The following is a 16,686-nucleotide window of genomic DNA, read 5'->3' on the forward strand; positions in this document are numbered from 1 at the left end:
GGTAGCTTATGCTGGAAATGCTGTCACTGCCTGAAGCAGTGATTGAGCACCTGGTAGGAAGGCAGGGCCAACCCAGGGGAGCTCAGGTACAAACAGCATACCTGAGTGACCAGAAGGGATGGAGCCAGGATTCATCCCTTTCCAGACCTCATTTAAGGTTTGGTACGGATAGCAAAGGTATCTCACTGGAGATCCCTACCTACCTGAGGGCCTCACAGTCATTTTGAAGGTAAACAGCTTCTTTCCTTTATTTCTCTTCCCATTGTTGATGCTTTTGAGTAGATCTTTACTTGCTGTGACCTGGGACCTTGCTACTTTGCTGTCTTGTTGCTCTTTCCATTGTGTTAAATAACTATTGCTGCAACTCTTAATGTGCTTTCAACATGCTTAACTTGGTGCTCTCTTTTTATTATTGATATTTCTAATTATATGAGAACTCTTAAACTGTGATTGTTTTGATTGACTCGTGGCTAAAATCAAATTTTATTTCCAGTAGAATAGCAGTTTATGTGAATGTAAGACAACTGACTTACCAGACTTCTCAGATGCACATCTCTTACAGATAAGGATATACCCTGCAGACAAGTACAACTAGAATAATTGCTGACAACAATTATTTTTACTTTTTTCCTAGACATCACACCTCATAAGTGAAATGCTCTGAAAGATGCAGTTGTTTCTCATTGTGTTAAAATTGTGTTAACATAGAATAGTTGACAAGACTGTTAATTTCAATTCATATTGTCTGTAGTCTTGCAGACTCCTTACTGTTGATAAAGGAATTCTGGGATTTTTATGTAAAAATGAACAGTAGGGATCACTGAGAATTCTTGAATCTGGTTTTGTATATCACACAAAACCAAATTGTCTTATTGGTTAAACTACAGTAACATCTATGTTTGTTCATATCCAAGAGTGAAGATCAATGTTACAATCAATTCCGTATTTATTAGATATAATAGGCTTTTCTGAGTATAAAAGGTGACTTAATCAGCTTCTCATTTGGCTTACTGAAAATGCTTTTATACATAATACTGTTGAAAATAACTCTGTGTTCTGAATAGCTGGAGGTCTTGAGCCAGAGTTCAGTGGTTTTAATGGACCTTGCACAGAAGCGGTGGGCTATAGGGTTGCTTTAAGATTCAGTCTGATCTATGGTCTATACACCATAAGGTTCCTGAATATCTGAAAAAGGAGATGCTCTTCCTGTTCCCGAAACTATGAAATAAATCTGTTTTAGAGATGATTAGCTTCAGGTTATCAGTTTTGTGTCTGACTGATTTGACCAGGAGGAAAAAAATGTAAAAATCTGTCTGAAACCTCAGTTTTGTTTTGCTATTATTTTCTGAATTCAGGTAGGCTTCAGTCTTCAGATCTGCAAAGAAAACTGCTTCACTTTGGCTTACCTTTCCCTGCTTATTAATCAAGAAAATACCTGAAGGGTTTGTTTAATGTGTAGCAGTGGTTTTGTTAGCTTTTGTGGAGGGTTTCCCACTGAGTCTAAAATCCATTATTTGCAGAGTTCTAATAACAGAAATAGTTTCGGGGCTTGCCAAATGAATAAATGAATAGTACTAAAACCTCTTCTGGCCATGTGCGGATTGCTTCTAGCAAGATGACTAAGGCCACTCATTACCTAAATCTTGCAGGATTGTACTGCTATCCATCTTAATAATATAGAGGAAGAAACATACGTACAGATGAGAAAAATACAGTAGGTCTTCTAAAACTAATGAAATTACAGTTGTTGCTTGTAGGCTGTATTAAGGTGTAGTGACAAGAAAATGAAATGGAGGACAGCGATTTTTCTTTCCTGCTTCCAACACAGGAAGCAATGGTTGCTTTCTTCCCTTACTGTCTATAGTTTAATTCTGCACAAAGCAGGACTGAGCAGATCTAAGTCTCTGTAGCTTAGACCCTTCGGGGAAGAGGGGTAATTGGATCAGTCCCACAAATCTGGGCAAACAGCTGTGGGAGAACTGTATCCAGGATGGCAGTGCTTTGAAGACTGCTTGGTAGTACTTACTGCCTGCATTATACCAGTTAATACAGTTAATCTCCTGAGTACCTAATACTGAGGGAAACAGGATACAGAAAGCTGTCATGTAGTTCTTAGTCTGCGTATTCAAGAGAAGAAGGTGTCATTTGACAGCAGTGTTTAATTATTGCTCTGAGTGGTTTCCTCACTGACAATTGGTTTGACCCTGATCATATTATTATTTTCTTTTAACTTTTTTGAGCTTTACCTGAAGAGAATGTTGATGTTCTAGAGCATTTAAGAGTTAACTTAGTCATCCTGCTGTTTCCAGGGAGTTTGTTCCACAGAACACTGTGTATAGAATCATAGAGTCATAGGATCATTTAGGTTGGAAAAGACTTCTAAGATCATCAAGTCCAACTTATCACTGCACCCACTAATGATGTCCCCAAGTGCTAATCTACATAGTTTTTGAATGCCTTTCAGGATGGTGACTCCTCCACCTCCCTGGGCAGCCTGTTCCAATGAGCTGCTGCTCTTTCTAAGAGCAAATTTTTCTTGGTATCAACCTGAAACTTAAGATTTGAAGTGTTAGTCATCTCTGCTGACGTAAAGGAGGCTCGCTTCTTTTATGACTTTAAACTAAAAGAGGGGAAACTTCAGTTAGATGTTAGGACAAAATTCTTTACTCGGAGAATATTGAGGCACTGGCACAGGCTGCCCAGAGAAGTTGTGGATGTCTCATCCTTGAAGGTGTTCAGGTCCAGGCTGGATGGGTCCTTTGGCAGCCAGATCTGGTGGGTGGCAGCCCTGCCCATGGCACAGGGTTGAAGCTCAATGATCTTGAAGGTCCCTTCTAACCCAAGACATTCTTTGATTATTACTTGTCCTGTCACTAGTTATTGGGGAGAAGAGGCCAACCCCCACCTTGCTACAATCTCCTTTCAGGATGTTGTAGAGAGTGGTAAGGTCTCCCCTGAGCCTCTTCTTCTCCAGGTGCAGAAAGGCTCTTTGTCTAATGTAACATGTAGCTTTAAATTACTCACCTTTTTATGACTTAAAAATTATGCTGTTAGATTTCATAGTGCTTGTGGGTCCAGTGGACATTAAATAATAGTGCAATTGAATGAAAGGAGGGCTAAGTGTATAAGAGATTGTTGTTGTTGAAGGCATTTTAAAAGTTAATTGCCTTGTTTTAATCACCTGTGCAACTTTTTTATGTTCCACCATTTGAGATACAATTTATCTGCACAAAATTACCAGTTGTCACCATGGAAATTTTTCTACAGGTTTTGCTTTTAAGTCTGTAATGGGCTTTTGATGTTCAAGTTATGATCTTTATGTAAAATAAATTGTGAAAATAATTAAAAGAATGCAATCGGACCATTCTGACAAGATGCTTGAAATACTGTATGTGGAAAGAAATCTATATTAAGGTATATAAAATTTTAAGCAGTGTCAGCATTTAGTTCCATTGCTTGGAATGTATCTTCAGTGATCTGTATTATGATAAACTGCTAAAGCTTGTAAGATGGCAGGCTCTCTTAGTGAACTCCTTTTGTGTGTTTTGTTTTTTGTTTTTTTTAACGTAGTATTTAGTAAAATAAAATAATGAATATAAATTACTTTTGTGTGCTTGTGTGTTTTCAGGTCTTACTGTGTTTTGAGCCATTCAAACTCAGTGCAGCATATACGCTCAGGGGTATGCACACTGAGCAGACCTTGCTCAGTAGATTTTAAGGCCGTTTTAAATATGCTAGTAATTAAATGTGTATTTATCATACTGGGAAAAGTCATTGCCATGGTAATTGCACCAGATATTTAATAATAATTAATCTTTATTTTAGGAAAGTGAAGAAAGGCTCATTATTAATAGATTCCAGTACTATAGACCCTTCGGTTTCGAAAGAATTAGCTAAAGCAGTTGAAAAAATGGGAGCTGTCTTCATGGACGCGCCAGTTTCTGGAGGTAAGTCTTCATTAACAGTTTACCTCATTGGATGGCTTGTCTTGTTAGCAGTCTTAGCTGCTACTCTATGACCTTGTTGGCACGGGTTGCTTTTCTTGCTCTATGTATACTATTCTTTTTTGTTTCATTACATTAAAGATACTGTATGTTTTCTGAAACATGGACAGATATTTACCTCTGTGGAAAGAGTTTAATGCTTTTTGTGAAACAAGGCACAATTCTGTTTGTCATCTCTTGCCTGAAGGCAAGTGCTGTAGCAGTTATGAACCTTAGGCTGATAAACCAGATCTTCCAGTGCAGTGTACTTTTTGTTCTTCAATGTGGTTGTACTACAAACTTCTTTGGAGCAGTTGAGAAAGCTTGATGTTTAAGTTGCTTTACGAATGTTTTTACTCTCTAGGAATATGCTTTTGTGATAGACCTGGATTAACTGAGTTTTCACAAGATACATGGTCCTTTTAATTTAGCTTCTTTCACAAAGCTGTATTATGATGCAGGTGTTCACATCACTTCAGTCTCCATGTCTTTACATCTGTTATGGCAAAGCTATTTGGTTATTGTTGGGCAGTTCTTCTGCCCAATTAAATTAAAGCTAAGAGAAAGGAGAAAAGAGGATTTCATTGCCAAGAAATGAGAGTAGGAGCTTTCCTCTGATTCATAATGGTTGTGTGTGTGTGTGTGTGTTAGTTGTCTATTCTTGAAGCTGGACATTGCTAACTACTGATTTCTGAGTACTGAATCTGGTGTAAGAAATAATCTGGAGTAGGGTAGTCTGTCATTTTGTGGATGAAGGAAAGCAGAAGCATAACATTAAGGTTTTGATAACAGAAACTTAGCTAGCTGTTGTTGTTGAATTATTATCTGAAACTCCTAGAATTAGAAGATGAGGAAAACCCGCTTTATATGAGGAAATCTTGTGGGGTTTTTTCCACAATTCATCCTAATAAATTAATGTAAATAGTTTCCTTTACTTTTTCTGTCTCTATCAAGATGACTCAGACGGTTACATCTGAAAGAATAATAACACCAAAGGCATGAAAGAATTTGGTTTTACATCATTTATGAAAGGCATGATGAATGAGCTAGAAAGTGTACAGCTGGTATTTCAGGTCATCAGGATGAGTGTAGATGAGGATCAAAACCTAATCTTTTTTTTTTTAGTCTTCTAGTGAAAACTGAAGTAGGATTTGGCAACACATTAGATGCCAAAATAGTCATCTCAATTCTAATGTGAATACTAAGCAGGAAGAGCCGAAGGATATTCAAGATCACAATGGGGAAGACAGGGATTCTTGCTTACAGCCAAAATATTAGATGTTGTTTTATGAAGTTAAATAAGTTCTCAGCAGAGGAATGAAAAGCAAGGAGAAATTTATGCTGTGTGTGGCATGTATTTATATCTGATTCTTTTCTAAATATAGCATAGCTTTGTTCTTATTCCTTGGGTGATTCTGACATCATTTATGTGGTTCTCTTCAACCCCTTTCCCCCTCAGTAAGTTGTTTATCTAAGGGAATTGTTTTTTTGGACACATCTCTAATTTGTTTTTACTGATAATTTTTTTTTTGCTTTAAGGCTGATTATGCCATATCTACAAAGAAAGAAAGGAAAGTTTCATTCCAGAGCAACTCTAGCTGTCTTTTGTGTCTTGTTTCTTTGGAAAGTGTTAGATCTGAGACTGGGTTTATATTACAGAATACCATTGTCTAGTCTGAATACACATGGCTGTTCAGGTGTTTAGTGGTTCATCTAAACACAAGTTATTTGCTCTTTGATGTGAATGTCAGGTTAAGTGATATTCTGAAGGAAGGAGGAAGAGTTTTGTGCCAATTAGCACACTGTTCACGACATGTTTAAAGAGTGGCCAGTTGCTTGAAAACTAGAGATTAATCTTCAGCATTATGCTTTGGGTTTTCATGTCTTTCAGAAACTAATGCATCTTGTTGTTCTGGGTATTTCTGTGCATTCTAACTGCATTGTTGGCCATTGGACAAAGCACTAGATGGTGAAGTACGCTCAGCTCTCTAAAAATGGGCAGGTGTTCTGTTACTGTAAAATGCAGTAGCCTTGGCAGGAGCATCAGTGAAGGAATGTGGGGGGGTGAAAGGAACCAGTGAGCCTAGCTGTCACTTTTATACCTGTCTGCTTACTAGTTGTTATTGGCAGGTTATGCCACTTGTGTTTTCAAGCATTTGGGGCATGCCTAATGGACATGAGTGTTAATCTGCACTGTAATGAAACTATTTCAAAAACCAAATAATATTTTGGAAATTGCTTTATCTATTAACTTCATGGAGAAATACTAGTGATTTTTATTCCTATTCTGACACTGCAAATGAAGTGTTTTAAGGCCTAGAGTTAGGGCCAGATTACAGTACCTTATTTGCATTCCTACTCCTGAAAGATTCTTTCCTTTGATCTCTTTCAGGTGGGCCTATGCAACCGATATAGTAATGCTGGGCTGTTCATATGATCAGCCTATAGAGTTTGTCTGCAGCTTACAGCCAAGACCCATTAAGTGGAAGCTAGTGTACCTCGTTACTGTAGTGTTATTTTGTATTGACTAACCTTAGAAAATACTTCTCATCACAGTAGGTGCATGCAGATTATGCTGCTAATGCTTTTTAGAGATAGCACTTCCTTTGTCGTGGGATTAGGATCCCTTGGTCCCTGAAAGCTATGTCACAGTTCAGTGCTGCCCTGCTCTGTGAACTCTTTGTGAATGTATGTTAATGAGAAGACATCTTCATAATCCAAGTTTAACATTTTTTAAACTTAGTGCAGCAAACATATTCTTTTTAAGATTAGATTCTGCACCTTTGTATGTGTAGAAGGCTTCGAATGCACGAACTATTACAGTCATATCTAAAACTGACTTCCGTTGCCACTGAAAGGAGTATGGGCTGAGCAAGAGGTCTAAATTTAGCCTTGAAGATCTGGGTCAAGTTAGTCTTGTCACTGGAAGTTTAATTCTCACTATGCAGTTCAGAGCGAGCTTTTCTAGTGTTTTTTGCAGGTATCACTGTAACATCAGTCTCTGAATTCAGTACACAAAATACAGATTGTCTAAAGTACAGTGGAATAAAAGTTTGTGGATCATTGTTTTTAATCTTCTTCACTTGAAGCACTATTTAGTGTTCAGATACTGTCCATCAGTTCCTGTTTGGACCAAAATATGTTGTGCTGCATATTGCTGGAACTTCACGAAGATGCATCAGCTTGATTAGCTTTTATGCTTTTGCAGTTACAGGTACATAATAGAAAACTGTTTAGGTATGGTTCTCTAGAAACTTAGGTAGCTCTTTCCCCTCACTGTCTGTGTTAGCCAGGGTAGGAGTCAATAAAAATGTCAGGCTGCTAATTGTTAATAAGAGCTGTCATAGAGAACTGGAGTCATGTTAAAATAGCAGTAAACACATTCTTGCAGGAACCACAGGCTGGAGTTTTTAATCCAGCTGTCACTTCAGATTATTTCATCATACAGTAGTGCTTCCATAAGCCCCAGCTAACTGTTAAGCAATGGAAAGAATATTACTAAAAATACTGACAAACTGAGACTTCTGCTGTCTGATAATGGGGTAAAATGTGAGACCTGGAAGTATGTGTTGCAGGCTCACTTGTGTTCAGCTTGATCTGTCATTAACATGGTGCAAAGTAAAACAATGCTTAGAAATGCTGTGGGTATCTTTGGTTTTTTTTTTTCATTCTAAGATTTTATTATTTAAGGAAGAATAAGGAACACCTTTTCAAAACTGGAAAAGTGAATGGGTATCAAAGTGTAATTTATGGCAAGATGGAAACAGGTCAATTAGAAAACTGTTGAATGTTTCTTTTGCTCTAACACTGAGGGATCGTTGAGGGACCATCTCCAATAGAAGCAGAGACTTACAGGGGCTACAAGTATGTCTATGTACATTCATGCTTGCAAAGATTATTTGAAAGATATTTTTCATTTTCTTAAAATGGTAACGAGTGGTTCAAACACTGCAGCTCTTGGCTCATAAAATATTCCCTAACGATGCATCAGTGATAGATTTGTCATAATAAAGCTGGTTTTATAGATCTGTCTTTTGTTGGAGAACCTCAGTAGAACTACTCTTTAAACTGGCTTTCTCAGGTTGGATCCCCTTTACTTCTTGAGCTTTATACTTTATTATTATTATTATTGTTGTTGTTGTTATTGTTATTATTATTATTATTTTAAGAGAAATTCAATATAAATTCATAGGAGTTGGTCAGTTGATTGAACAGGAACAGTTTTAAACTAAAGGAAGTGAGATTTATATTAGATGTTAGAAATTTTTAACTGAGAGGTTGGTGAGATGCTAAAACAGGCTGCTCAGGGAAGCTGTGGATGCACGCTTGGAGGTGTTCAAGGCTGGGCTGGATGGGGCCCTGGGCAGCCTGATCTGGTAGGGGGCAGTGCTGCCCACAGCAGTAGGTTGGAACTGGATGGGCTCTTGATTTCCCTTCCAGCCTAAATCATGCTTTGATTCTATGATTCTAGCATCTCTAACTTGAGAGATTATGTACTTTTTTTACTAGATGGAAGATATGAAAGAAGGAATTGTCTGTATTTAGTGGTGAGGAGTATTTGTTAGCGTTTGCCTTTGGGGCCTATTAATGCAGTGATTGGAAGATGTGTTACTATCCTTTAAACACTGTCAAGAAGAAACCTGTATAATTATTTCTGCATTTATGCTTCTAGTTTTAAATCCCATGTAAGTGTATTCATGATTGCCACAATGTTCTCTTTGCTTCCGAGTATAGCACTTCTACCTCACTTCTTCCTCTGCTCCTCTATTTCTCTGTATACATTTTTGCCAAGTGTTTCTGATCTTAATCATATTTTTGCAAAGCTTAGTGATTTTGGGACAGCAGTAGAAATTCAGTGTGCAGCCTTGTAATGTTAAGGTGTTATGGAAAATGTTACTGAGATTTTCTGAAACTTACATTCATGCAGGAAGTAACTGATAACAGAAGAGGAAGTATCGGACTAACTGCTATTGAAGGAGGCCAAAACCACAACAAGGAAATGTTTTTGAAATCTAAGATGCTTAAAAAGCTTCTGATTCCTAATAATACCTTTAGGAGATTTGAAACTAAATAACAATCTTTGCATTTGTTGAAATAAACCTTCTTTAATAGAAGCCTTTTTTCTTGGAGATGAAAGAGAAAGGAGTGAAGATCTTAAAGACACACACTGTCAAAATGACTCTGAGGAAGTATAAACCCAGAAATCACTGTACTGGCAGCAGCTTCCGTTGCAGAAGGATTAGTTCTTAGGTTTACTGATGTGCTAATTTTGAGCGTAGCTGTCTTCAGTGGACGTTATACTTTCTCCTTAAAATGGAAATAAAGATAATATATAACCATCCAAGAATAAACAGATTTATTGAGAGTGTCATCTGAAAGTGTTCAATGAGGAGAGAATCATTCCTACAATGACCTAAGGGGTGGAATGACTGATTTTTATTAAAGTACAGTGTATATTTTGGCTTTAAAAGTGCGTGTAGTCTGGCCAACTAGTGACCCATTTGTAGGGAAACATATCTGTCTCCATTTATTCGAAGGTGTAAAGATGAGTTATTCAGGCAGGCCCAATGGGATTTAACCAGGAATAGTGGCTTGGAAATTATTAAGGAAAGAAAAATGCATGCTGTGTCTACCAGGAAAAGCTTCCTAACAACATTCTTCACACTCTGTGGAATAGCTTTCCAAAGGGGATGGTTAAAGCCAAACATCTTAACATGCTTTCAACTGTACTGGGCAAAGTTCTAGGAACTGTTCTGTAGGGAAAAACTGTTAACTGGTGGAGGAATGGCTACATGATCTAATAGGTCTTTTCCATCTCTAATGTCTACAATTCAGTTTTGTACTCACACATGGTGTTCAAAAACAGTTAAAAGAAAATAGTCCAGATGGAAATTGAAAATCCCTGTGGCACTCTTTGAAAAAGAGCAAGGGATAACTGTGGAATTATGGCCAACATTCCTTTTCTCAATAAAACTGTTTCTAATATCCATGGCTGCATGTAAACTGTTACTGAATTCATAATAGCTGCTCTGTTTACTTGTGGTTCATCCCATCAAACATTTAGAGAGAGATACAGAGTAAGAAAGATTTCAGCCAGTCATAAGTCCTAGAAAATGAAAACTAATTCAATTTTTCCTTTTTTTTTTTTTTTTTTTTTTTTTTTAGATTTGATTGTTTCTTCTAGAGCATTTTTAAAGTTAAGGAGGTGCAGGTGGTGTTTGGAAATGTTTCTGGAATGCATTGATGACTGAAATTTTCTACCAGATTTGCTTTGTTCTTAAATGTCCATGAGCATCATCTTCTATTTTTGCTCAGTACATAGTGTGTTGTTTAGAGAGTGCGTTTTTCATCTAGCTAAGGAACCTAGCATGACTGTTGTGCTTGGGATGGTGGGGATGATCAGCTCCAGCTCTTAGTAACAGACTGTCTCCCTCTGAATCCTACTTCTGTACTGCATTTCTTTCTTTACTGCATGTACTGACATTCACATTTATGTGAATGGCACACATCAGGAATGAGCCCAACACCACAGCATGCTGGAGCTAGATGGATAAATTGGAGCAGGTAGCACAGAGCAGAACTGGAAGTACACTATGCCTTCACTTCAGCCTTCACCTTGAGGACAATACTCACCAGCTGCAAGCGCTGGGGGTGCCTTGGAGAAAATGTAGCATCTTCTGATCTTAAATTAAAGAATTAATTAAGTTGTTTAATTATGTTGTTTAAAATTAAGTTTCTTAAGTTGTGTCAATAAAAAGAGGGGAAAAAAATGGTCTATCAGAAGTATTCCCTCTGTACTTTAAACAAATACCTGAATATTACTCAATTTTAATGTTATTTTAGTATTACCAGCTTTGAGACTATTCAGCTTAAACTTTTGTTCTTGATTAATCCTCAAAGAGCACATAGTAAAAACAAGATTTCCTAATACTTTGTGCTTTGGCTACGTTTAAAAAGTCTATGATTTGTATGATGAAACAAAGCATAAGAAAAACTGTATGGTCTCTAACTGTTGATATGCAGTTAGAATTCAGCTGTGAGCACACAAACTATGTAAATGTTCACCTTTCAGTGTCTTCAACAGTAGTTGATTCACTCCTTCTATCTCCTCAAATGCAGAGGACAAGTGAGTTCCTAAACTGGAAAGCTAGAGCTTCTAATTTCAGTTCTCTTAATGCAAAGCACAACATGCAACCCAAAGTGGAAAGAAAATGACTTTCTGCATTGTGTTTGATCTTCAACTTTAACTCCTAAAATGTAGGTACCTCTTTTATTCCCGTAGTTGATTTAGCTGGAAGAAGAACTGTGAAAAAATACTGGGTTTGTCTCCAGTGAAATTGGAAGTGTAAAACATTGTGTATCACTTTATTAAGACCTCTGTGTATTTTAAATCACATAATGATTCGATGCTATCATTATATGGTATTTAACTCTTCATAAGCTTCTGGGGCTTTTTTAATATGTAATTTAGATCATTGGCAATAATACTAATCTGACATGATTACTCATTTATGTTATTTGACTTGAGTTGCTGCAAACTATTAGATCCTAGTTGCTTTGCAAATCTGGAGCTTAACCATGTGCAGTCAGAAACAACATGAATTTTTGCTGTCCTTTTCAATCTGAGTATTTCCTCTCCTTTCTGAGAATGTATGGTAGGAATGCATGGCTTGTGGCTGTTTGTGTACTTGCCACAGTGAGTATGGAGAAGACCACTTGGATTTGGGCTGAGGAGTGTGCTTCTTGTGTTTAGTTTGTTAGATCTTTTAGTTTTGCATAAATTCACGACTTTTCAGTAATCAACATAAATTCCGGTTTTAACTATGGATTGTATGTGCAGGTATATAACTATACTTAGGTCTTCAGACTTGGTTGATGTCTTATGTTTCTCTGATATGAATCTGTTTCCACAAATTGCTACAACTGATAGTGGTTGAAAACTGTATGAGAGATCAGCTCTGCAATCTTTTCCATGAATAATGTGTTGAATGTGGTGAAAGGATATTTTTCTTTCTCTTTGAGAATTTAATGGGCAGTAGTGGGTGGGAACCTTTCTGCTTGTGTTCTATAAGCACATGAAGCCCTGTTGTAATTGAGCTCTCTTTTAGAGCTTTCTTATCTCTAGAGATATTCATCTTGGAGTTTACATTAGTGGGAAGCTAGAGGTGATGTCAGGGCACTGTGAAGATTTTGTAGTGGAAGACCAAACGAGAAGCTGATGTGGATCTGGAAAACAAGAGAACTTCCTGAACTGGAGCATCTTCTCATCAGCCTTGGCCTGAATCCTGGCTGCCTCTGAGTGTTCCCACCTGCTGCAAGATGGAAGTCCCACAGAGAACACTAATAGCATCACTCACTGCCTCCACGTGTCATGAGGTGTAAGGCTTGACTGCTGTGGAACAATGCAATAAATGTTTCCCAGGGCCAACACAAATGTACATGCACACACAGATGTTCCAGTGCTGAACAGAACTAGGCTACAGGAAGGCATTTCTATTGGTGATGAAGTAACTGACACATAGTAAAGAAAATGGCAAGTAATCTGTTACTGTTCTGTCACTGACACTTTTTTTTTGTACTGTATGAGTATGCCTATCAATTCATACTAGTGAAGGTGATTATGTACACTTAACTTAGCATGTTGTTTTCCTTAGCAGATAATTATACTAAATTTGAATGAGGCATGTTTTGGTAACAGGGTTGAAGGACTCTTAGAAGATTGAAACAGTAGGCAGCAAAGCTTGTTAAGGAGGTTTTATTTTACAAGCCCCCAAGAATTCAGAATATGGCTTGCATACTACTTAAAGTCCAAACGTCCCTTATAGGCTCTGTTTCAGAGCCAGCATCAAATCTATGCTATACTTGTCTAAAAATCCAAACATGCACTTTTGGCCCTTACTGTTTACTGAATCAGAACCCTACTGTATCCACTTGCACTGTATCTAATTTATCATTAGTTGACCACAAAAACTAAAGTTATTTATATATTGGCACCTAACGACTCCACTATAGTTAAGGGTCTGTTGGCATTCTATTATAAACCTTCCCTTTGAGAGGTTTATAACTTGGTGGTTTTACTTTTGCTTCAGGCTCAAATGCCCCATTTTTAGCCAAGCACAAATTCTTGTACAGAATTTCATTTAAATCAGTTTGGTTGTTCTTTATTTTTGAATGTAAAAGTTAGTGAATGGAAGGGATCATAGCATTTAATTTTGGTTTCAGAAACATTTTGGTCAGACTATATAATGACAGAAAAATGGTGCTTTTATTACATTTTTTTTGGTAGCCACTTAACCCTTCCTTGAATATGCCAAAGTTATTAAAACCATGCTTTTTTTCAGGTTGCTCCCAGTACTCTCATGCCAAATATCCTTTCCCACCCATCCACCCATCTTGTCTGCCTTTCACAGCCGCGTGTTTTGAGGAAGCATCTCCAGGCTTCTGGCATCAAACAGTTTGGGGGAAGTAGATGCAATAACATACAGTGGATGTTCTGTTGTGAAGCCTGAAGCCAGCCAGTACAGTGGAGCAAACAGATGGAGTTTAATTGGAAAAAGACAGGCCAAATGCAGTTGTCAGTCAAATATAGCCCTATGCGGCTAAGAGTGGCATTTGCTACGGCTCTGCCGTTGCTTGTGGGATGCGTGTGAATTACTACTTGGGTGTAGTAATCCTCTCAGTCTAAAAGTGGTGTGCATTACCATTTTCACATGCTCCTGGATGCTGAACCGCAGAGGCATTTTGGCTCCTTCTAGTAATAAATTTTTACCAAAGTACTGTAGTATTATGCTAATTAAATTCTTGCCACACGAATAACATATCTATAATGACTCAGAAGCACTCGTAGTAACACGGTGCCAGTGTTCTTTTACATGGTGATTTAAGAATACAAAGGAGGAAGACTGTGTACAGAGAGACAGAAGCTTTTATTAGACCAAATAATACAGTTGAAAATAGTAAACAAGTCTTTGAGTCAGTTCTTTCATTACATTATGCAAGAAGCAGTAAAATACAATGGCTTTTCTTTGCAATCAAACTACACAGACAAAAAAGCTACTGAGTAGAAAACAAAGCGGGAAGAGGATATGTGGTTTGGCAACTTCTTGTGTCCTCATCATTTTGAGGTCATCTAATTTCAGGTAGTGCGTTTGGATTTGTAGAGTGATTCCTACCGATTGTCTCTTCAGCACAGCAGTATTGGATTCATTACAAAATGCTATCCCTCACCTCCTAATTCTATAACTGAAGCAGAAATAATGTCCACTGATCCACTGTGTTACGTATTCTGCTGTTTTTAATGAGGTCACAGCTGGGAATGAGCATTCTTGAGTCTCTGTTACTTGATTCTATAATGACTTGAGTATCTTCTATATTGGCTCATGAAATAAAGCACGTTTTCTAAATTCCAAATGTTGCCCTGGATTTCCAATGATAGAATATACAGCACTTCTTGGGAGAAAGAGACCTGGAGAAGGTTTACTGGTTGAGAGGTACTTGTCTGTAAGTACCTGGCACAGACTTGCAGTTGCAAAAGAAGCAACTGGGAGTGTTTCTTTTATTGGCGTGTGGATTCAGCATGGAGATTTTACTGTTCTTAATGCTCACGGAGGTTGCTGAACTACACAACTTTGTCTGCAACTTTCCCAAGTCTCTAGGATACAATCTACCCATTTGTGGTTATTTGCGTGTGTTGCTTCAATTGAACCTTGCACTTTTACTTTTTGACTTTCCCAAGCTGAGGATGCGGTACAATGTGGATATAGTAAAACTTGATTACTTTGCCCTATGGAAACCGACAAATGTTACTGTCAATATGAATAAGTACTACAATGAGGAAGAACTTTGCAGTTTTCAGTGTGTGCATGAAAATCAAAGGGTAGAGAGGGAGCAATTTAGATCAGGCGTAAAGCCACTGTATTAATTGTTGCATCTTGACAAATAAAAGCAAGTAAACTATATACAGGACAGAGGACAGAAGGATGTGTCTGATCTTTCTTATGCTAGTTCTTATATGTTTGTAAAAACCTCTGTAATATTTCTTCCAGTGTTTAGGAATTACTAATACTGACTCACATCTAACCTGTGTTGTATGTCTAGAATGGAATGACTATTGAAAAGTGCACAAAAAAAAACCCCAAACAATACAGGCTGCTATCCCTGTTCATTCAAACAGGAGATTATTTCTTAAGCTACATCCTGTGACGTGTATGTCCTATAAACCAGAAGACAATAAATCTGGTGCATTTGGTGATAATGGAAGTACTATCGTGAGATATAAGTAACTGCTGCCTCTTCTAAAAGTTATTTCTATTATTATGATAACACAGCATAATCATAACTTCATACAAATCACAGAGTTTTAGCTATTAACTAATAATACTTGAATGTTTCACCTTATTATACAAGGGATGAATGTTCCTTGTTACGTTGACTCCAAGTGCTGTTGGTCAGCTAGCAGTTTCTTACTGTGAGCTTCTTCATTAGCAAAAATGCTGCAGGATTAATTTTCTGGATTTTCTGTTGTTTTCCCTCATATTGTGGTATCTTTTAGAATTCTTACTATTGTAGAAAAGCAAATAAGGATTTAATTGCAGTTCTGTGCTCAGTGCTAAGCCAAATACTTGGCAGACTATTGTCTTCAGGGTTTCTTTTCTCTGCTTTGCAATGACCTCAACTTGACCTAAAATTAATACTTTCTGTAGGAATTGCAATGGCTCAGGCTCGGAAGGGTTCTTGTCTGTCACTTTGTGGTTGCTTTGTGTGCATGCATGTGTCTGCACTTTTAGTTCCTAACAAAGATGGAAAAAACTAATTACGCATTTTAATGCAATTTGTATTAAACTGCTTCCAAATATTTTGCGTAGCTGAGCAGACATTTAGATAACATCGTTTTCTTTTTAAATAATACATGCTGGAAATACAGTAGCTTTTAGATATCTGTCAGTCTGTCTTTTTAAAATCCATTTAAAATACTAATCATAATTCATGTTCCCTCATTCTTTCCACATTTAGGAGTGTTACCTGGGTTTGGAATAGCCAGCTGTCTCAAACACTATCCGCATTTTTTAAAGGAATAAGAAGTCTTGGCAGACACTGGAACAATTAATTGCCTTTTTCAGCCAAGTCAGGTTAGGAAAGTATTTCTGGGGGAGGGGGCCGGGTGGGAGGAGAATACAACCTTCTGGCTTCAAGTTTGACTTTCATTAACCCTTTAGGAATAGTAGACTTTCTGCTAAGTAAGGTTCTCTGTCTCTGACAACTGTGAAAGTGATTTCTTAATTAAAAGATTCTAAACCTTTATATGTAAGACCAATGTTTTATCTGGGGGAGATGTCTGAGATGAGATGACACATGTTGAATCTAATTCATGATAGATTTAAAAATCTCTGAAGTGAAATAAGCACTAGAATCTGTATTAAGGAATCATAACTTCCTCATGTGTGCTTTTAGAACAGAAGGATGGTGTTGTCTGAGACACAGGATCACGTTATCTTCCTCTTGTGTTAGGACAAAGTATTTCATGTTGAATTTGCTCACCACATTCAACACTGGCTTAACCACCAGTGCCTGGTTAAAATTTAATTTCTACCTCCATATTTTTGCTTATTTTCATTCTAAAACCAGAACAAGTACTAAATGTAATGCTCTAAATGTAGTGTTCTAATTACATACGTCTTTGCATTCCTGAAATGCTTTGTTGGAA

The 16,686-nt window shown here is 37.3% G+C and overlaps 1 protein-coding gene across 2 annotated transcripts in view; it reads left to right on the top strand.

Annotated features, from left to right (window-relative positions):
* The window catches only part of HIBADH (3-hydroxyisobutyrate dehydrogenase), a 75,657-nt gene that overhangs the window by 10,827 nt on the left and 48,144 nt on the right, over nt 1–16,686 (top strand). The window contains exons 4-5 of one of the 2 annotated variants that reach the window (XR_014942976.1): nt 3,826–3,947; nt 15,996–16,111. Coding sequence is in view for 1 of the 2 variants with exons in the window: in XM_015853849.3 (XP_015709335.1) it covers nt 3,826–3,947 (122 nt within the window). In the remaining variant the exon portion in view is untranslated. The remainder of the gene's footprint in view (nt 1–3,825; nt 3,948–15,995; nt 16,112–16,686) is intronic. The other variant, XM_015853849.3, reaches the window with a different exon arrangement.

The sequence above is a fragment of the Coturnix japonica genome, chromosome 2, assembly GCF_054131305.1.
Source record: "Coturnix japonica strain WE chromosome 2, WE-NBRP24, whole genome shotgun sequence".
Lineage (NCBI taxonomy): Eukaryota > Metazoa > Chordata > Aves > Galliformes > Phasianidae > Coturnix > Coturnix japonica.